Source organism: Tursiops truncatus, chromosome 11 (genome assembly GCF_011762595.2).
Source record: "Tursiops truncatus isolate mTurTru1 chromosome 11, mTurTru1.mat.Y, whole genome shotgun sequence".
Lineage (NCBI taxonomy): Eukaryota > Metazoa > Chordata > Mammalia > Artiodactyla > Delphinidae > Tursiops > Tursiops truncatus.
This window is the reverse complement of record NC_047044.1, coordinates 3,063,519-3,085,732: the sequence shown is the minus strand read 5'-3', so window position 1 is coordinate 3,085,732 and position 22,214 is coordinate 3,063,519. Positions and strand designations below refer to the sequence as shown.

The 22,214-nt window shown below is 49.9% G+C and overlaps 1 protein-coding gene across 5 annotated transcripts in view; it reads left to right on the top strand.

The window, feature by feature from the left end:
• Positions 1–22,214, top strand: part of TBC1D22A (TBC1 domain family member 22A) — a 357,101-nt gene that overhangs the window by 86,659 nt on the left and 248,228 nt on the right. For all 5 annotated transcript variants that reach the window (XM_073788040.1, XM_073788039.1, XM_073788041.1 and 2 more), the window contains one exon: positions 11,132–11,202. In XM_073788040.1, the coding sequence (XP_073644141.1) occupies positions 11,132–11,202 (71 nt within the window). The remainder of the gene's footprint in view (positions 1–11,131; positions 11,203–22,214) is intronic.

Sequence of the window (22,214 nt, the reverse complement as noted above, 5' to 3'; positions counted from 1 at the left end):
TAGAGAGGTTATTTTGCGAAACTTTATTATGTGCATTGCAGCAGTTAAGGGTCGTCGGGATGAAAATCCCGGAACACTGAGAAGAGCTGCCGAGCAGCGGGGCATCCCTGCCGCTCGTCTCCTCCTCAGATGCCAGACGGACTGAAGCTGCTCCTGAGGGCTCAGGGAGTGCAGCGCTCACCGTCCCCGACTGCAGCTTGGGCCCCAGGGTCCTGCAGAAACACCTTCCAGAAGGATCCTTCAGCTCCATCACCCTCCTAGCTCTGTGTGTGGAAGGGAAGCCTTGTTCCAATTTGCCAAGGGCCAGGCAGGAACGGGACAGGCGTCTTTCTCAGGCCTGCCGCACTTTTTCCTCTCCCGTCCAGGCTTCCCCTTACACAGAGTGGCGACGGCCACCGTATGACACATCATTGACGTGGTGGCTAGGAAGTTTTCAATTTCTCCGTATTTTCACCTGAGAAGAGAAGCAGGCTTTCCTGGAAAGTTACCTACTTGACTTTGAAAGCCTGGGGGTGGTGGGGTGGCCGTGAGCTGCTTCCAGGGGCAGCCATCCCCCCGTTTGGGGGTTCCTCGTGGGGTGCAGCGGTGTTCCAAAGCGGGTGCTGCAGGGTGCACCAGCCTGGTGGATTCCCGCTTCCGTTCCAGCGCAGAGCCTGGCGCACCGGGTGTGGGGTGGCCATGGGGTGACTGGGCGGTGAGCAGGACGCAGGGGCAGCTGGATCCGGGCTCATCCTTTGGCTGGTCTGCTGGCTGCGGTGCCCCTCACATCTGGAAGGGGTCACTGTGCTCTTCCTCTAGCTCCATAGTCACCCAGCAAGCCCTGCGGCGTTCACTCCAAATACCGGTGCTTCTGCTTAGGAAACCCACATCGGTCACAACACCTTCGCAGTCTTTGCTTAACACTCCCCGCCCCTCTCCCCCGCCCCTGCTGGCCCCTCAGCTCCGCTGAGTGTAAATCCAGGTGGTGGCCCGCTGTCCCAGCCTTCCCTGTATGATCCCGGCCCTGCTTCCCTCTCCAGCCTGCTTTCTCACTGGCACCCCCCACACCCTCCCCCTGGGTGCGTGCATCGTGCTGAGCTCCGTACAGTTCTGTGAAGTTGCTCTATAGTCCACTCCACCGTGCTTTTGGGTGGGTGGCTTCCTCCAGCTGCAGTGCTCTGGGCCCCTTGGCATACACCTTACTCAGTTAGTTTTCTTTCTATCAAAGCAACCCATGCACCTGGTCTGAAAAACGAAGCGGTAATACAAGACTGGCAGCAGCAGTCCTCGGCCCTCAGCCTTCCTCCCCCTGCATCCCATCCCCGCGGGCTGTCACTCTACGTCTTGGTATGAGGAACTATAGACTTGCCTTTCTGTTTCTAAACACTCTGCAAATTCTGCACGTTTTTACAGTCTAGCTGTATTTATTGCCATCTTCCTCTGGACGCAGACAGGTTACCTCTCATGGTTCCCTTCCCTCTTCTCGTTCCCCACCCTCTCAGTGTAGCACATGTCACAGTGTTTGGGAAATGGGGATCCATCGTGCTCCTGCGGCTGGAACTCGGGTTCGGGACTGAGCCACCGGTACCTGCCGTGTGTGATTTCTGCTTTACCCTAGAGTAGTTTCTCTGTGCGGGAGGTGGGGACTCCTGCGTGGCTCCGGGGGTCTGGCTGCCCCCCGTGCCTTGGAAGTGGTCCGCCTGCGTTCAGCTGCCGCTGGGCCTCTGGAGTTCTCTGCCATGGGTGGGCCTCCCCTTCTCAGGCGGCAGGTTTGAGTCTCTTCACCACTCTGCCGTTCCATCTTCCAGATTTTTGTTGACATTTCTTGTCTGCTCTCGTCTCCTCCTTGATGCCCTCGTTCTTGTTTATGACATTGTTCCTTTCCTGTTGTGTTGATGAGGTCGAGGGTGGGGGCAGAGATGAATCTTCCAGGTTTTGAGTTGGCTTCAAGGTGCCTCTCAAGGAGCAGCTCACTGGGAGTCTTCCCCGTGTCCCCCTTCTTCAGGGAGGAGCCCACCTCTCCTCCGGGGTCCCGCATCACCTGCACACCTTTCTTGCGCAGCATCCCTGAACACTTGCACTGTTAGACTTTCCCTCCCTCCTTCCAGTGAGCCACTGGAGGGTAGGAACTGGGTCTAATCGTAACCTCCGAGGCTCCTTGAGAGTCGATCGGTGTTCACAGACTGGGTAAATCACCGTGTGTGATGGACTCGGAGCAGGCCGAGTGTGGAAGTGGCTTTGGCCCCAAGGGCAGCTTACACAAAGGGGTGCTCGATAAGCGCTGGCCAGATGGCTCATTTATGAGACCCTCCCGAGCCGCGGCTTTCAGGAGCAAGAGACGTGCTTGTTCTGCAGGGCCTTCTGATGCTGGTGACAGCTCAGCTCTGGACTAGATTCAAGCAAGAGCCTAGGTGATTGTAGTATACATGCATTTCTTATTGTTGTCCCAGATTTCAGTACTGCCCGAGTTTTAAAAAATAAGAATTAAAGCCAGTTTAAAAGAAATGAGTATTAGAAAAAAATAGCTTAAATTATGGGTTGATTTTTCTGTTATCCCTGGCTTTTCAGAAAAAAAAAAAAGGTACTTATAATAGGAGTTCCTTGCGTACACCCTTTTGTGACAGATTTCTGGTTCAGTCTCAAATGTGATATTTTACATCCAATTAGAATGAATGAGTCCCAGTGGCTGCATGGTTTGGGTTCACAGCCCAACCAGCCAAATAATTACATCAGTAAGCGCAACAGAATCGCGTTCTTGCCTTTGTATAGTATGTCACAGTGCTTTCTCACGTATTGTCTCTTACAGAAATTCTGTGATTTAAGCAAGGAAGGTATTTTTATCTTGCTGTAAGTTTTAGAGGAAGAAACTGGGCCTCAGGAGAGATTAAGAGTACTGACCAAGGTCATACAGATTCTCGTTGGCCACGCTGGGCCTTGAACCCCAGGTCCATTGAATCCACAACTAGCATTTGTTGCTCTATACCTGTCTGCTTCCTTTCGTCATGGACTGTTTGCAATGTCAATTTCCCAGGTGGGAATTTTATTGAGAAGGAAAAACTCAAAGTACAGATGAGTATGGAGTTGTGATATTGGTGTTGTTTTCATAAAAATGTTTCCAAATTTTATTTTTTAGAAAGCAGATGCACTATTGTAGAAAAAATGCTATTTGTTTCTCATTCATTTTCTGCTTATTAAAGTATTTCTTACATTTTAGCGTTCTGTCTTAGACAGCTAGTGATTTTGCAGTCTGATTCTAAGAAGTATGGGGACAGAGAGCTGAAAGAAAAGCCAAAACCACACTGTTAAACGTTAAGACTCAGGCAGTTGAAATGAAAGGTGGAAAAAGATATGCCAGGGAAGCGCTAATCATAAGAAAACTAATTTGCTTATAATAATACCAGAAGAAATAAACATCAAGACAAAGAGTTTTATTAAGACAAAGAGGGATGTTTTATAACGATAAGAGCTTCAACTCGTTAAGTAGAGGTACCTTTCCTAAATGTGTGTGTACCTAATACCATAGCTTCATGATGCATGAAGCAAACATTGACAAGAATAAAGAAAGAAATAGACCAATTTCCAATCGTAGGCAGAAATTTTAACACCCCTTCCTGAGTCATTGACAGGATAGGTAGATATAAAAATCAGTAAAGGGAGTATGAATAGTGGAGTCACCCAGCTGCATCTCACCGGTGTGTAGATACCACACCCACCAGCTGAAGATGCACATTCTTTGCGAGGACGTATGGCACATTCACCAAGTAGACCACATGCGCTGCCCAAACAGGTCGTGATAAATTTCAAAGGACTGAAATAACACCAAGTTCATCTGACCGAATCCTTAAATTAGAAAGCAGTCTACTGTGATACCCAGGAAATCCCCAAATATTTGGAAATTTATCAACATACTTCTAAATAACTCATGGATCAAAGAAATCACAGGGAAAATTAGAAAACGTTTCAAACTGAATGATAATGACCATACATATAAAAATGTATATGATACAACTAAAACAATGCTTGGAGGGAAGTTTATACCTTTAAATGCCTATGTTAGAAAAGAATAAAGGTTCAAATCAATGATCAAAGCTTCTACCTTAAGAAGCTAGGAGGAGGGTGGGGTGGGAGGAAAGGGGAGAAGAGAAAAAAAGAAGAAAAAAAAAAGAAGCTAGGAAAAGAGGAGGGAATTAAACAAAACCAAAATAAAAGAAGGGAAATAACATAAAGGTGGAAATCAGTAAACTGAAAAATGTACAAACAAGAGCAAGCATCAAGAAAATCTAAAATTTGTTTTTTGAAAAGATCAATAAAAACTTGTAGTTAGACTTGACCAATGGAAAAAGAGAGAAAACACGAATTACCAGTGTCAGATATGAAAGAGGAAACATCACTACAGACCCTACAGACACTAAAAAATAAGTGGATACTGATGACAACTTTATGCCAATAAATTCAAGAATGTACATGAAATGGACATATTCCTTGAGAAACATGGCCTAACAAAACAGATGCAAGAGGCAACTGGAAACTCTTATATCAGTTTAAAACGTAAATTTGTAATTAAAAAACCTTCACATGAGGAAAGTGTCAGGGTCAGATGGCTTTTCCAGTGAACCCTATCTCAGGAGGAAATAATACTGATTCTCCAGAAAGTCTTTCATTTCAGAAGAGAGAGGAGAACACACGTCTCAGCTCATATTAAGGTGGCGTAGCCCCAATACTGAAACCTTACAAAGGCATTGTAAGAAACAGAAACTAGAGACCAATATTCCTGATGACTAGACAAAGATGTCTTTAAAATATGTTAGTAAGTTGACTTTTGCTTCAACCCGTGGAGGACTAGCTGTCAAAGGAATTGCTCCCCTGTTGTAACAACTGGAAAACTGCCCCCAGTACTTGAAATAGCTGCCTTGGGACCTTGTGGAACAGGTGATGCAGGACTGTGTCCCTGACGAAGGGGAACAGCAAGGCGAGCTTTCCACTTGCTCCTGTTTACAGCTGGAGGCAGCTTGCAGGCTGCAGCGCAGCTGAACCTGGCGGTCTTGCCGAGTTGAGGACTCAGGAAAGGGGGTTCCCAGAGGCCGAGACAGAGCGTGTGGAGCAGAGTGCTGGACAGGAGAGAATAGCTAGACATAGAGCCCAGGTGTCGGCACAGCGTCCCTCCAAGTCCTTGGCCGAGTGCTGATCTTCTCACGGGTGGGGTGAGATTCCATGAGGCAGGGAAAGAGTCCCCAGAAAGCAGTCAGTCAAACAACCACCAGAGCTCACGCAGGCGTCGGCTGTGGGCTGTTGCTGGCCATCACTTGCTGCCGGTACCGGGACTGGGAAGTCGCTCTGGCCAGTAGCTGAACGTGGGAGAAACCCTGTGTGCTCAGGGCCCGCGTGCTGGAGAAAACACGCTCCGCAGGGCCTAAGTGCGGGAGAAAGCCTGCTCGGGGGAGGCGAGAGCTCAAGGGAGCTGGGGACCACCCTCTGCAGGAGCCTGGAGAACCTGGACCAGAGCAGCCCTTGCTCCTCGATGGTCCTTCCTTCACCCTCTGCTGAAAAGGAGAGCGGCATGCCAGCTGACCAAGGAGAAATATTTATAAGACCCAGTTCCATGATCAGAGAGGGAATAAATTGATAACTGGCACATCTGGCATTCAAAAACAAAAACAAAAACCCAGGCATGCAAGGAAATAGGAAAATATGACCTAGAACCAGAAGAAAAATCAATCATTAGAAACAGACCCATGGATCAATAATAAAATTATTATGGGCAACCCAATAAAAAGATGGGTAAAAGATTTCAATATAAACTTCATAAAAGGTATAAAAATGGCCAGAAAGCACGTGAAAATCGGTTCAACGTGCAACATCATTACTCATCACAGAATGGCTAATTAAAACTGTAATGAGATACCATTTAACATTTAGTAGAATGATGAAAATTAAAGACCGACGTAACACTAAATTTTGACCAGGACTGGAGCAGTGAAAACTTTCCTGCATTAATGGTGGAAAGTGTAAAATGGTTCAACCACTTCGGAGAACCACATGGCAGTTTTTTTAAATAAGGTTAAAGGTGTATCTGTCCTGTGACCCAGCAGTTCCGCTGCTTCATATTTGCCTGATAGAATTGGAAACATCCACCCATAAAGCAGGTACCCACAGGAACGTGCATAGCAGCTTTTTCACGGAGGAAAGCTTGTAAATAACCCAGGCATCTGTGAGCAGGTGGATACCTAAACAGGTGGTGATATATTCATAGCAAAGAATACTGTCCCTGCTTGTAAAGAAGGAACTACCGCTACACGCATGACTCTGACAGACACATTATGAGCAGAGAGGTAGGACACAAATGAGGGCATCCCGTGTGTAGTATTTACGTGAATTTTAAGGACAGGCAGAGCTAATCTATGGTGATAGATACCAGAAAGGGGTTAGCTCGGAGTGGGGGGCAAGGAGGTACTAGAAGAGGGTGAGAGGAGTGTTCTCAGTCTTGTTGGGGGCCTATATTCATTCTTTTGTTGTGTATAAATTACACTTCAATTAAAAATGTGACACCTGCCCCCCCCACCAAAAAAAAAAAAGAAAAAAGAAACACCTCTGAAGGGCTGGAGGGAGGAATTGGTCTTGCATCTCTCCAGTACTTACTGCCAAGCAATCGCAAGGCACTGCCTCAGGACAGACAAGCAGGAGAATCATGGGGTCTGACCTCCAGGAACTCATAAGCCCCCTCTAGGAGGTGAGACTGATGCTCCTGGCGTGGCCCTGAAGGTGGGCGGGCTCCGGGCTCTGGGCTCCAGGTGGCACTCACAGAAGAGGGAAGTGAGTGAGGGCTGGAGTCGTCAGGAAGGTGTCCTAGGTCTGGAAGAGGCTGAGCTGGGCCTGGAAGGCTGGGTGGATTTTGAAAAGTTGGAGGTAAAGGTGGAGATGGACAGGAACTTTGTAGAAACACAGCAGGGTAGACAATGAAAGGTAGGTCTCAGCATCCCTGAGCCCGCTCCCTGAACCCCTCCCCAAGTCTGGCTGTGCTTCTCGATTCCTGTGTGTGCTGGCAGATATACTCAGTGCGGCTACGTTCTCTTCTCTGTTGTTCTCTTTTCATAATTTAGAGAAGTTTATTCTATATCCACCCACAAAACGATACCCATTCTTTTCCATGGCAACATTGTCGTCCAGTGGGGATGTAACAGGGTTTTTAATCATCTCTCTATTAATAGACACTTTGTTTCTAATTTTCCGTTATGATTGTTCTCAGATGCTAACACCCTTGTGTATAATCCTTGGGTACCTTTGCAGACATCCTTGTCGAATAGGTTTCTTCAAGTGAAGTTGCTGCTCAAACATTATACACCATTAAAATTTGACCAACAAAAAAATTATATCAATATACACTCTTACCAAACTATAAGAGAGTGGCTGTTTACCCAGAATCTCATCAATATTGGGCATTATTTAAGATTCTAACTTTTGACAAGTGTCTTGTTTTAATAATGTAGTTTGTTCTTTGATCACCATTAAGGTTACGTGCCTAGTTTTGTACGTTTATTAGCCATTTCTGTCTCCTGTGAATTTTCCATTTTTCTGTAGATTGATCACTCTTACTTTTTTATGTGTTCTTTACATATTAGTGATGTCAACCTTTTAATATTTTATGTTGCATGTGTAGTTTTCAGATCTGTCATTTGTTTTTTTTTAACGTAGTTTCTTTCACTGTACAGTCATTTTAAACTTTTATATAGTTAATTTGTTAAGCTTTTTATTTATAGTTTCTGAGATTTGTGTCTTGCTTCGGAAGACCTTTTTCCCATCCCACAGACAGCAAGATATTCTCTTATATTTTCTTGTATTTTAAAAATCATTCCTTTATACACATGTTGCATTTACATCTTTGGGTCTTTAATCATCTGGAAATACGTTTTTGTGTGGTAAGATATATGTTCTAAATTACTTCTCTGATAATAGATACTATATTGTTGGGACGTCATTAGTTGGTGGGCCCCTTGATTTGAAATGCTCTTTTTATCACAACTAAATACAGGTTTGATGTGAACCACTTATTCTGTTACACTTCTCTCTCTCTTCATTTTAGCTTTGCTCGTAGAATCCTTATGTCTTAATTACTGTAGTCCTAGTATACATTTTCTTATCCGTTAATGCAAATTCTTTTACGTTATTCTTTCTGGAAATTTTATTGGCTGCTCTTATGCATTTGCTCCTCCAGATGAACTTCAGGTCAGCTAATTACGTTTCCGTCTATCCTGAAACTTACATGCAGTCTATCCTGTTGGAATTTGGATTGGCTTTGCTTTGAATTTAAAGATGGACAGTTGACAGCATTGTGATTTTGAGTCTTAGATCCAGTCTTCTGTGTCTTCTTGTTTTTATCTCCTAAGTTTCTCTTTGGTCACTGCCCTTCTCTCACTGTCACCATCCTAGCCACCGTCACCTCTGCCTTGGGCTTCCTAAGTAGCCCCTTAAGTGGGCTCTTTGGGGCCACTGGCCCCTCTGATCCTTTTTCCACTGTGGTCAAGGCTTTGCATAAGCTGTTCGCTGGGCCCAGAATATTCCGCTTCGGGCCCCCTCTTCTCTCAGGTGATCTCTCCGCGTCTCTAGGTCTTAGTTCGGTTCTCATGTCCTCAAGGAGACCTCCCTAACTGGGTACACCTTCCCACTGAGGGCTTCACTGTGCTGTTCACCTCATCTTTTAAGCACTTTATCCAGTCGTGATCTTACATTTGCCATGACCTTGGAGTGGGAGGTGAGTTCCCTGCTCCTGGGGGCTGTGTGGTGGTCACTTGAGTAATTCCCCTACCGCTGGCCTTGTGCCTGGCCCCGTGGATGTGTTCCTTAAATACTTGTTGATGTCAGTCATTGAGCTCAGTGTTTTCCTCTGTTTCTTTATGTCTTTCAGTAAAACCCCTATAGTTTTCTTCATATGGTGTTGTGTATTTCTTGTTAAGGTTGTGACTGCCCAGTTTTCTATCTATTTGTTTTGTCAGTGGTGACAAGCTATTGATTTTTGTCCCTTGCATCTGCCCGTCTTGCTGGACTCAGAACCCTGGTTCCTGCCTGTCTCCTGGTGCTGCCGGCCTCTCTGCTGGCTTCGTCCTCAGGCTGGTTGGATTCTAGGTGGCTGTCGCAGTCCCCAGCCTGACCTCTGACCCGAGCAACATTCAGAGGAGGCAAGAGAGGGTTACCTCCGACACATTTCCCAAGAGCCAGGAGGAGCTTTCTCAGAAGCCCCCAGCTAATTTGCTCTCTCTTCTCAGTGGTTCACATAGGGTCCCAGGCCCATTGCCGGATCAGTCACCGGTGAGGGCGTGGCTTAGCTCCAAACCAGCCAACCCGGTCTAAGTTTAGAGTGAGGCAGGCGGGTTCAGCCTCCCCTGGGCTGCCGGGGGTGGTCACTTTGCATAACCAGGATTCTCCCGGAAAGGTGGAAGGGGTGAATGGGCCCCGGGGTGAAAGTCCACACCTGACATCTGTCAGAGCAGTCCTGTTACTTCTCCCATCCACTCATTCCAACACCATAATAAAGTTATAATATAAGATTTCCTGATGCGGAACCATCCTTTCATTCCTGGAGTAAATCCTACTGGTGTCTGCTGTTCTTTGGATATCCAGTTGTGTTTTGATCTAAGATTTCGATCTTGTCTGTGTTCCAAGAAGCCTTCTTAGTAATGGAAGTTAATCGTGGGGAAGGACTCCGGGACGTGAAGGTCACTTGGTTCCTGTGCCGCCACGGCCAAGTCACCTAACCTCTCTGAGACTGTTCCTCATTCACCTTGTAGGATTGCGGCCCTAATGAACTCAAGCTGTTTGGAGGATCAAATAATATATATGAAAAAGCTTCTTTTAAACACCCGAGCTCACACAACGTCAGAACTGTGTCTCATGCTGTCTATTTAAGGTACCATTTTTATGAGTTTCTTTCATGAAGAGAGAGAACATTAACGACTGAGATTTCTCTCGGCTTTCTTCATAAACGATCATCAGAAAGCCAGGCTCATGCAGTCAGAGGGGCCCTGGGAACATGATTGGTAAACATTGCGTTATTGGTGTTCCTGCTTTTCATAATATCCTTAGGGAACTGGGGAAGATTTGATATTTTCTGAGATTGCCGTAAAATGCAAGTTATCGCTGGTAACGTTGCCCAATTATTCTGTGCTTATTTTACTTAGACTTTAGTAATTGGAAAAAGATTAGATGCCAGGACTTTGTATTTTGTTGATTATATTACCAAAGTCTTCTCTTTAATCATTTCTTTTATTCCTAGTATTAATCATTAGCTCTGAGCTGTTAGGTGGAGGACCTAATGGTGGATTCCTAACTTAAAAGAAAGAAATAATTACTTCAGTTTCTGTGGCATTGACTGTTATCTATCTACAAATTGAAATGTGTTCTCTAGCCGTTCAGGGCATGTGATGGAGACACTGGAGGAGACCCAGGTCAGACAGAATTCAGGGGCCCTTATCCTTGTCCCACCCCCCCTGGCCCAGGCTGTGCCCCATCCTGCCCTTCGTCCAGGCTCCTCTGCCCCTGCCAGCCCCGCCCCTCTGTGACACCCCCCCCCCCGCCCCCATAGGTGTTCGTTAGGGCAGCAGTGACTTGTACTCTTTAAACTTGATTGTCCTTGGTGTGTGTAATACGCTACATCCTTATCAGTGCTGTGTAGACACAAGCGTATCTCCGTGAAGGAATGTCTTTCAAAACCAGTCCTGGGAAAAACACCTCACAGTAGGTCTTCTTAAACAGTAAGTGGTGAGAGTGACATGGGATGAAAGAAAGATGTGAAGTTGGGAGGGGGAGGGAGTGAGAGAGAGAGAGAGAAGGAAGGAAGAGGGTGGGAAGGAAGGAGGGGTGGAAGGAAGCCGAGTCCTCTGGACCTCACCTGTCTCGGTGTCTCCAGGATCACTGGGGTGTGTTTAGCAAACACGTGCTAAGATTTAAATGTAAACAGGTCACGTTTAGCTTTGCTTGAATAGAGTGGAAACTTCTCTCGTCTGTTGAGATCAGTCAGTATCTGGAATTTTTATCATTTAGGTTCAGTGTGGTTTCATGTCCGGGGCTCTTTGCCCCCTAGTAACTGGTGGAGGACGTTACCACACAGTGGAAGGTTTGCTTGCTGTTTGTAACCCTGTTCCTGTCTCTTTTCTGTCAACAGAAGAATTGCGGAAGTTGAGCTGGTCCGGGATCCCGAAGCCCGTCCGTGCCATCACGTGGAAGCTGCTCTCGGTGAGTCCCCCCGGGCCTACCTGCCCGCGCCTCTTCCTCCCGCGAGGACAGGCTCCCCTGGCCTGGCCAGGCTCCCGGCCCTGTCACGTGCCCTGTCTGTGCCGCGGTGATCTGGGCCTTTGCCGGGGCCAAGATGGCATTTCCCATCCTTTGCTTAATTTCAAGCTTGGTTTGACAAGGCTGGCAGAAAATGAGGATAAGTCATAATTTATGACAGCTGTATTCTTTTTCTCTGATTTTATTGGTTTTTAAATCTTTGTGGTATTTCCAAACCTGTGGTATAGAAAAGTTCCAGCATAGAAAATTATTTCAACTCTGAGGGTCCAAACAGGGAAATATGTTTGAGGATTTTTTTTTAAATGTTAGTAACCACGACATTAGAAACAGTTTGTGTCTGTGTGATGGAGGCTGGAGTTGTGGCTTGCTCGCCCCTAGTGCTGAGCTGCCGGTCGTGGAGGCTTCTGGGGAAGCTCGGGTGCTGGTGCTTCACCTGAGTCCGTGTCAGAAGCGAGCTTGGCCCTGCTGAGAATTTCAGAATAGTTTATTGACAGCTTTCTTCCCCTTTCCTTTTTGTATTATTTTTGGAGCTAAGTTACTAAGGACCCCTAAGAGTTTACTCTAAATTGCGTCTGACTTTCAGTATTTAAGACTCTTTCTCGCTAATGAGTCTTGATAAATTTGCAGCTTAGTACCTCGTAATCCTAATTGCAGATGCAGCTCTGAATGGTGAATATTTATTGACTAAATATTCTCTTGCAATTAAAATTAGACCTACTGCAATTGCTTATGTTTTTGTTGTTTGTTGTTTTTTATTTTAAGCGTTTGTATCCAGTTTTCCAAATGTCCTCTAAGATACGTTACAGGAAGTTTGGATGAAAATACCTTTAAGAGCCTCTGTTGCGGTTTTGTCTTTGTTAAGGGTGTGCTGCACCTGGTGGAAAGTCCTCCGTGAATTACGTTGTCCTGTCCTCTTTCCTTTCGTTCTCAGCCTCTGCGGGTCATGGTTTAGGTCCCCTCATGTGCTGCCCAGTGATTGACCTGGAAGAAGGGCCAGCTGGGACTCAGTGGACAGAGGGGCAGAAGAGGAGGTAGCACAGGCTCCACTTGGCTGATCTGAGGGGATGGGGGGAGGTGGGGAGAGCCTGTGGCCAGGAGTGCTGCGGATGCAGGTGACAGAAAGTCCAGCCTGCTCACGCACATTTATTCACTTAACCACCACTGATTACAGGGGCCCTTTGCCCGGAAGCAGAGGGGAATTAGACACTAGTCCACCACAGTGGGTTGGGGTGCTTGGGTTTGGTCAGGGGTGCAGCAGGGTTTGCTCTGGGGACCACAGACTGTGGGATGTGTGGGATGCAGGCGGGCACTGTGGGCGAGAGGAGGGCAGCAGTGTAAGTGCCGAGGGCACACGTACTGGGGGGAGGCCTTCACTCCCAGGGTCTGCACGTGGTGGCGGTGGGTGAGAGGTGGGGGGGAAAGGACAGAGATGAGTGGGGCAGTTCTGACTCTCTTAGGCTTGCGTTGACGGCTGAGTTAAAAAAAAAAAAAGGGCGTTGGGGTCAATGAGCAGACCCTGTCCTTCCAAAGTGGGGGCACCAAGAAAGAGGGGGCCGTTCCAGGGCAGTGCAGACTCACGCAGTGCCAGACAGGGCTTCTTGGAGAAGGTGGGATGCTTCTGTGGCATCTCGAAGGGGGTGTCAGGGCTCCTCCGGAGAGGGAGATGAGGAGTCACATGGCCTGGGGCACGCAGCAGAGGCAGGGCCAGCAGGAGTCAAGGCCGAGGTGAGCCAGCTCCCCAGGAACCAGCAGGCTGAGCCCTTGGGCGAGGGAGGGGATGGGGAGGCACGGGGAGCTGGAACCAGGGGAGGCCGGCGCTCAGGGGCCACACCCTGAAGGCTTGAAGTGGGGGGCTGGGGGGCTGCGTTTCTGGTGAAGCCAGGAGCCTCTTGCAGGGGCCATTGGTTGGCTTATCCGTTCATTTGATCAGTATTTATCGAGCGTTTTCCGTGTCTCAGGCACTGTGTGTGATGCCAGGAGGTAGCAGGGAAGGGAAAACGACCACGTCCCATCCCTCACGGGGTCTGCGGAACAGGGTGGAGTCCCTGCCTTCCTCTGCTGCCCCCAGGACGGAGCTGGATCTCACTGCACGGAAAGGAGCCCATCTTCCCAGGAGCCCATGTCCCCAGTGCGCTATCTCCCGCTCTCTTTCTTTGCTTTTTCACTTGTTTTGCAAACATTTATCGAGTGCTTGCCGTGTGCCAGACCGAGCACGTGCGAGAGATTCCTCTGGAAGCGGTGGTCTGTGCCCCTTGGAAGGGGGTTAGAGCTGGGGCAGGGAGAACAGGAGGGGGAGAGGGGGTCCAGGGCTGCAGGTGTGGGTGGGGCTCGGGCAGTTGAGGAGAAAGCCAGGGTGGGCGCTTTGGAACTGTGCTCACTGACAGTCCAGGCCTGTGCGGGCGAGCAGGGGTGACACCCCAGCCTACAGGGCTCCTGGGCCGCACGTGGTGCAGCCACGGGGGCAGGGAGGGGGCTCTGGGCACCCGGGGGCAGGGAACCCAGCGGGTTGAGGGGTGTTGGTCAGACCCGGGTGCGGACAGGCGGAAGGAGGTGGACCGTGGGCGCGGTCGCCTCCTGTCCTGTAAACCGGACCCAGGGGCTTGTTTCTGAGGCTTCCGCTCATGCCTCGGGTGCTCCCCGGCGGTCAGCCTCAGCACGTGTCCCGTGGCAGGCTGTGGCAGGAAGCGCAGGCGCTCAGTGAACCCTGCCCCTCACGCAGCCCTGGTCCAGCAGATGTTTCTCGTGGGTCTGCCCTCAGCTGGGCCCTGTGCAAGCGCCAGGCCCAAGGGCGTCACGGGGACGGCGGGGAGAGAACCCTGCGGGCGCCTAGGCCGCGCGGGCGGGCTGTGTGTGGAGGAGGGGTCTCTGCAGTCAGGGCTGCCTCTCGGTCGTTCTCTGTCTCTGAGGGTCTCACCCAGCCTGACACTCCTCTCTCCTGGGAGGGAAGCTCTCGCAGATCCTGAGGTTTGGGCCCATGAAACAGATCCGAGCCTTGGGTGGACTGAGGTGTCAGGCTTGGTACCGACTCCGGCTCGCTGTGACACGGGGTCTGCTGAGCGCCCACCCCAGGCTGGGCAGCAGGGACGTGGCGGTTTCAGGTCACCTCTTGACCTTTTGTGGCTTTCCATTCTGGGTCCACATTCGTGTCGCCTGGGCAGCTTGGGAAATGCTGCTATCTGGGTTCCCTAGGGGTTCTCAGGCAGGCCCAGGGTTGGTGACTGCTGCTCCAGGACACTCTGGCGCCACGTGGGACAGGGCAGGGCACCCCCGAGCCCGCTGGCAGACAGGACGCTGAGGGCAGCGCACGTGGGTGGAGGTGCTGGGCGGGGGAGCGGCTGGGCCTGACTCAGCCAGGTCGTGCGGTCCGGGGCTCAGCTGCCGGGGCGGAGGTGGGTGTCCCAGTCCCCTCGGTGTCCAGGATCAAGAGTTGAACCCAGGATCGGGAAGAATTTACGCTCTGTCCAGTTTAGAAAGACCACCAACCGCAGCTGAACTTGAATATGAATCTAGTTCAAGACCTGGCTAACAAATGACTTTCCCGACACGTTCAAGATTTGTCGTTAACACCATCCTGGTGGCTCGTGGACGAGTACTGTTCTTAACTGATGAGTAGGAAATGCTGCTTTAATGAAGAAAGATGGGAAACTTGGCTCTGGTCACTTATGGAGAGCTAACACATGCTCTAGAACTTTCCATTAAACCACCACTGACGCTGGTTGACATTGAAATTCCATCCAAGCCGTGCAGTAACTTTTAAAAATTAATCCTGTAGACACTGATTTATTTAAAACAGATAACCAGACAGGACCTGCTGTATAGCACAGGGAATTCTGCTCAATATTCTGTAATAACCTAAATGGGAAAAGCACTTGAAAAAGAATGGATACATGTATATGTATAACTGAATCACTTTGCTGTACACCTGAAACTAACACAGCATTGTTAATCAACTATACTCCAATATAAAATAAAAGTTTAAAAAATTTTAAAAAATTAGTGCTGTAGAAAATCATATTTTTGACTCTTAAAAATAACCATCTCAGGGGCTTCCCTGGTGGTGCAGCGGTTGAGAGTCCGCCTGCCGATGCCGGGGACGCGGGTTCGTGCCCCGGTCCGGGAAGATCCCACATGCCGCAGAGCGGCTGGGCCCGTGAGCCATGGCCGCTGAGCCTGCGCGTCCGGAGCCTGTGCTCCATCCGCAACGGGAGAGGCCACAACAGTGAGAGGCCCGCGTACCACACAAAAAAAACAAAAAACAAAAACTATTTCAGAAACATTGAACAGAAACAAAGTAAACACTTGACATTTATGCTAGTCAGTAGTATGGTTAGAAATGATCAGTGAAACTCTGGTATCATCTTTCCTTCTTTCAATATATTGAGGTGAGTTTGCACGTGAACCCAGCAGGAGGGAGCGATTTGATGTTTGTGTCACCGGGACACTTTTGATATAAGTATATGCATGCATTGTTTTACATTTATGATTAGTGTTTTTATAGCATGCTGATACAGCAATTAAGTTTTCTGTAATTTAAAATTCAGTGCATACTTGACTATATTTCATTTGCATAATTTCCAGTCTTGCTTAATTACCTAGGGGCCTCAACTTGCATATGTGTGTTTTCCTTTAGGAACGGGAACGTCAGGAATATGTGTGGGGTTTTTTATTGCCCGTGTCCCCGTTTTGATACCCTTGCCTTTTAGGAGTTCTGTTTTGGTATGTTAGTTAACGTTTGGGGGTGGCGAGAATTTCTGGGTACTCGTTCACATTCACTAAGAATCCTTTGGTGGCACTGCAGGTGATCTGCATAAGGCTGTCCACCCTGACCCCGGCTGACACCGGGCTGGCCCCACTGCCCTGGCCTGGCACACACGTCCATGCCTCTCCTGTGCCAGGCTGTTTCGGGCTTGCCCAGGGCCAGCCAGGACATGCTGCCCTGTGTGCTCCATGCGGCTCCGTCACCTTTCTCAGGGCGTCTGTGTCTGTCCCTCTCCACCTCCATCCTCTCCTGCATCACCAAACCCAACCCAGAGCAGTACTGGGCCAGCACAGCCCTACTTCTCATCAATTAGCTTAGACACGTCCTCCCCAGCCCCCAGGGCGGGGGCGCTCCTTGGGCGTGACGGTGTCCTTGCACATCTGTTGACATCATTTGTTCATCCACCAAGTATCTACGGAGCGTCTGTTGTGTACAGACAGTATCCCGAGCCCTTGGGGGCTGTCTGTGAACAAAAGGGGTGACGGTTCCTGCCCCGGTGGAGCTGGCGTTCTCGTGGGATGACACAAGCAGTAAACGCAACAAGTAAACTTCGCAGTGTCTTCCAAGGAGCTGAGCGCTACAGAACAGAACGCGAGCAAAAAGTAGGGGGGATCCTGAGGGTGAGGCCGGCGGCCGGGGCGACACCTGTGAGCAGGCACTTGGGTGGGGGGGAGGGACGTGGCCACGCAGGGTCTGGGGCAGCGCGTCCAGGTTCCTGGGTTCTTTGGAGAGGGATGTACCAACTCCAGCAGCGCGTGGGCCCTCGGGACGCGGTGCAGACCAGGCGGCCCCGCTGCCTGGAGCCGTGCTTGGACGTTGAGGGTAAGCAGCAGAAACTAGCAGCGTCCTCGGCCCCGATGCCGAGAGGAGGGGCCGCTCCTGTGGAAGGGCCAAGGCGGCGCCCGAGCCTGGAGCCCAGACCGAGCGTGTGGGAGCTGGCCCTGCAGAGGGGCAGGAGGAGGGCGGGCGGCTTCATCAGGCCCGGCAGGTTCCGTTCCAGGCGCCGTGGCTCCTGCCGTCCGCGCTGCGGCCTGTCCTCGGAGCTGAAAGATCCTCCTGTACACGAAGGTGCACAGCCGAGTTCCCATAACATTTTACCGACAGAGTATCCTGTGGGCTGGACGTGGCCTGTGGGTGGTAGTTTGCTGACCTTGATGCAGAGGAGAAGGGCCCCGGGCAGCGGGAGCAGCGAACTCAGAGGGGCCATGAGCCAGGGTGAGTGAGGGAAGGGGAGGGGAGAGTGTCCCCCGGCTGCGAGCTGGGGAGGGCTGGGCCGGGCGGGCGGGAGGGCAGGCGCGAGCACACTGAGAGGGGGCAGGGGCCCTGGGGCGCGGTGCTGGGCGGTCCGGTCCTTCTTTTCCACAGCAGCGCTGGCAGGCGTGCGGGGATGGCCTGACGGGTGGGGAGAGAAGCAGGGCCTGGTCCACCGGCAGCCGGCCGCCGCAGCATCCCTGCATCCCGGTGCTGTCAGGGGACGTGTGTGTGTGGCAACGTGGTGGCGGGGGACTCGGTCCCTGCTGCTGTGAACGAAGCCAGGTGGCCCCGAGCAGGTGGGGCCTCAGGTGGGCCGGCTTTGCCTTCAGTCCCCCACCAGGTCCGCGTGCCTCTGGGGCCCGCTTCCTCACCTGGGAACAGCGTTGGCGTGGCCTGTGTGCGCCGGCGAGGGTTCGAGGCAGGTCTGTGTGCCGCCTGGTGAAGAGCTACACGGTCACCCGTGACTGTGGCAGCTTTAGGACGAAGAAAAAGAAGTAAACCCCGGAAATCGTTACTCTCCAGGAGGCGACAGAGCCTTGACATGGCAGTGAGGCCAGCCTGGGCGTGGCCGACGCCCCTGGGCCCACACGGATTCTCTGAAGCTGTGACTTCCCTCGGGGGGCAGGGCTGGGAGCCCAGCAGGAAGGGGGCTCTGTGCGGGGCCCCCAGGCCGGCATGTTGCAGGTGGTGCTGGCTGCAGAGGCCGCGTCCTGAGCCGCTCAGCTTTGCCGGCTGGCACGTGGAGGCTCTGCGGGCGGGCCCGGCACTTCCGTCCACACTGCGGGGCTCCCGTCTGTTTTTGGCGCTGGTGTAATTCCGTGAGGCGGTCTGCTCTTTGGAACACACATGCCTCACTTGACCAGAAAATAGAGGCAGGTGGGAACCGCGGCCACTCCTTTCCTCGGTAGTAGGGCCGCTCACTATCTGACTCTCATGTATTGTCAGATGGACCTGCTGCTCTGGGAATGGGCCCCTTTCCGACCAACGGTAATCAGTTGAAGCCGTGTGAGGGCAGGTGTTCTCCATGGGGGCTTCTCCTCGCTGTTGGGGAAGGTGGAGGGCAGGTGACACCTTGTGCCGAGGCTGCTGGGATGTAAATTGCTACACCTCCTGGCAGCGTCACTTGGAAAGAAAGGCATCAGGAGCCTTAAATGTAGCCCGTATCCCTTGGAGCTAACGATGCACTTGTAGAAATATTACTGCTCACGGCCACGTATTGTAGAATACTGGACAATTGGAAGTTGTCAAAACGTTCAGAAATCGAGGAAAGGTTAAATAGAAATCCGTATAAAGAAATATATATGGTGGAAGGCTATGCAGCCTTGGGGATCAGTGGTTTTAGAGCAGGGGTTGGCAAGCTTTTTCTGTAAAGGGCTGCAGAGCAAGTGTTTCAGCACGTGTTTCAGTGGGTCACATGGTCTCTTTCCGACCACTCAGCTCTACCTCGGTTGCGTGCAGCCATACACGTGAGCAAACGGGCGTGGCTGTGTGCTGCCAAAGGTCTGTGCATAGACATGGGCAGTGGGCTGGCATTTGCCGACTCCTGCAGTGGAACAATACGACGTGACAGCGGTAATACGGCCATGATTTGAAGTTGAGATACATAAGCACGGAATGTTGGAGAGGAAATTTCCTTCAAAAGGACTAGTCATTAAAAGTAAATTGGGCTTCGTTAAAGTCAGGAACTTCTCTTCATCCAGAGACATCCCTAGTAGGGAGAAAAGGCAAACCATGGGGACGAGGAGGAGATGCTTGCAAAGGGCTCACGTCAGCCTACATGTGGCAGGTGCTTATGCATCAGGAGGAGAGAGGGGGACCACCTGACGGGAGGGAAAGGGGCTGCACTCAGATGACGTACACGGCATCCTTCAATCCACTGGAGATGCAGGTGAAAACTACATTCTGATAGCTACCTCCGTGAACCCATCGGGATGGCCAAAATGAAAAGATGTCTGATACCAAGTGTTGGTAAGGATGTAGGGCAGTGGGCGTTCCCATGCGCTTCGAATGGGAGTGTAATCGCTTTGGAAGATTCTTTAGCAAAACCTGTCAGAGGTATGCCCACCTAGCAGTTCTGTTCCCAGGTGTATACTTAACAAGATGCGCATCGTGCATTATAAAAGGCAGGTACAAGAGTGTTTATCCCAAAAACCTGGTAGCAACCCAGATGTCTGTTAACAGACGGATTTTGTACATGGAGATATTATGCAACAGTGAAAATTGTTTTTTTATTTTTGGCTCTGTCAGGTCTTAGTTGCGGCACGTGGGATCTTCGTTGCGGTGTGCCGGCTTCTCTGTAGTTGTGGCATGCGGGTTTTCTCTCTCTAGTTGAGGCATGCAGGCTCAATAGTTGTGGCACGTGGGCTTAGTTGCCCCGTGACATATGGGATCTTAGTTCCCCGATCAGGGATCGAATCCGCGTCCCCTGCATTGGAAGGCGGATTCTTTACCAGTGGACCACCAGGGAAGTCCCACAACAGTGAAAATTAACTACTGTTTTCGTGTTACAAAATGAATGAATTTTTCAAACATAATGCTGAGTTTAAGCAACGAGCCAAAAAAAGAAAAAAAAAGACTCTATGTATATAAAGTTCAGAAATAGGCAGAATTTATCCAGGTGTCAGGAGTCAGGGAGGTACCTCTGACACCAGATCAGGAGGTAAGGGTCAGTGGTTGGAAGGCTCCCAAAGGGCCCTGAGACAGGGTCAATCTATGATCATTCACACACACTTTTTGGGAGCGCATGTGCACACACACGTTATGTTTCAGTACAAGTTTATTAAAAAGTTTAAATGCTGTGATCCAAATGTGATAAAACAAATGTGCCTGAGTGTGTAATCTGTAATACAGAGCAAATGCTAATGGAGATGCCTTAGAGAACTAAAGGGGATGCGTGTGCTCACGCAGCTGAGAAGATGCGGCTGGACTTAGGTTGATTTCATCATCAAGGCGACTGAGCTCAGCTCTTCTTGAGTCAGCTCTTCATGGTGGACCTGCAGCTCGTGGTTCTCCCTCGTGGTCACAGAGTGGCTGCTGCAGCTCCAGACTGTGCACATTCTCTTTGATTCACAAGCAGCAGCAAAGAAGGCCCCGGGCCTGGCTTTTGTGCCTGCATCGGGTCCCCCCTTTACCCCTGAGCCTGCCGGTCACTGGCTGGTGGGATGGTGTAGCTGTTTAGCTTATTAGCCCATCAAGACCTGTCCTGAAGGAAGGGGATTACCCACCTTCAGGTGGCACATGGGTTGAGACTAGGAAGACGCAGTTCCCAGAGGCTCTTCAGGGCTCTGTTTGAACAAAGGATGCATAGATGTTTAGCAGTAAGCACAGTGACGTTGACTTTGGATGTGAAAGTGCTTTAAAACGCAGAAAGCACTGCAGGGGATGTATTGGTTCATTTTTCACTCATACATGAATGCACTCAGTGAAAACTTGGGTGCCTGCCATGTGGCTGGCACAGTGAGGGGCTGGCTCTGCAGAGCCTCGTGCCAGGTGCTGCTGGGGCGCTGCGTGAGCAGCCTCTTCGAGGGTCAGGTCTAGCCTCTGGAGGGGGTGACGTTGAAGGGACACTCGAGGGATAGGCTTTAAACGTTAGGAAGAAAGCAAGGAGAAAACACTTCTCACATGGGACGCAAGGACCACTAAATACAAAAGAAAAACTTTGTCCATTGGACTTCATGAAAATGTGAAACCTCTGTTGTTTGAGACTTAAAAAGGCAAGCCACAGGCTAGGAGAGTATAATCACAGTGCATATATTTGACAGAAAGACTCGCGTCTCGAATGTATACAGCACTCATAAAACTCACTAAGAAGACAAGCAACTGATTAAAAAACTGGGCAAAAGATGTGAACAGACGTTTCACCAGAGAAGAGAAGCAGCGGCAGGAGGGTTTGTGAACAGACGCTCAACATCATGAATCATTCGGGAAATGAAATTAGAAGCCCTCGACAGAGCGACTGATATTAGAGGTTGACAATACTGAGTGTCAGGGAGGGTGTGGAGCGTCTGAGAGTCTCAGGCATTGTTAGTTGGGATGGAAAATGGTATCATGCTTCTGGGAGAGGATCTGGCAGTGTCTTAGAAAGCTGAACATATAACTACATTGTGACCCAGTAACTCTGCTCCTGGGTATCTGCCCAGGAGAAATCAAACTGTATATTCATAAAAATCTTGTGCAAGAATATTTAGGACAAGCGTTATTTAAAATAACCCCAAACTAGAAACAACTCAAATGATCAGCAAAGAGTGAATGGCTTAACAAACTGGTAAATAGCCGTACCCTGGAAATTCCACCTGGGGAGAAAGAGGAGGCCACTGTTGGTTCCTGAAAGAATCTCAGAAGACAGCAGGCTATCATACGGCATTTGTCTTTCCCTTTCCGACTTACTTCACTTAGTATGATCATCTCTAGGTCTATCCACGTTGCTGCAAGTGGCATTATTTCGTTCTTTTTTATGGCTGAGTAGTAGTCCATTGCATATATGTACCATATCTTCTTTATCCATTCATCTGTTGAAATCTAAAATATGGCACAAATGAACTTATCTACAAAACAGGAACAAACTCACAGACATAGAGATCAGACTTGTGGTTGCCAAGGGGGGCGGTGGGGAGGGAAGGACTGGGAGTTTGGGGTTGGTAGATGCAGATTATTCCATATAGAATGGATAAACAACAAGGTCCTACTGTTGAGCACCGGGAACTAGAGCCATTCTCCTGGGATAAACCACAGTGGAAAAGAATATAAAAAAAGAGTGTCTATAGGTGTATAACTGAGTCACTGCTGTACAGCAGAAATTAATACAACACTGTAAATCAACTATACTTCAGTTAAAAAGAAGCCAGCAGGCCGAGTGAAGGAAACCTTGCCCCCAGGCACAGGTCCACATGATTCCACTTACGGGTGATTCTAGGGCGGCAGCCGCGACCTGTGGGGAAGAGGG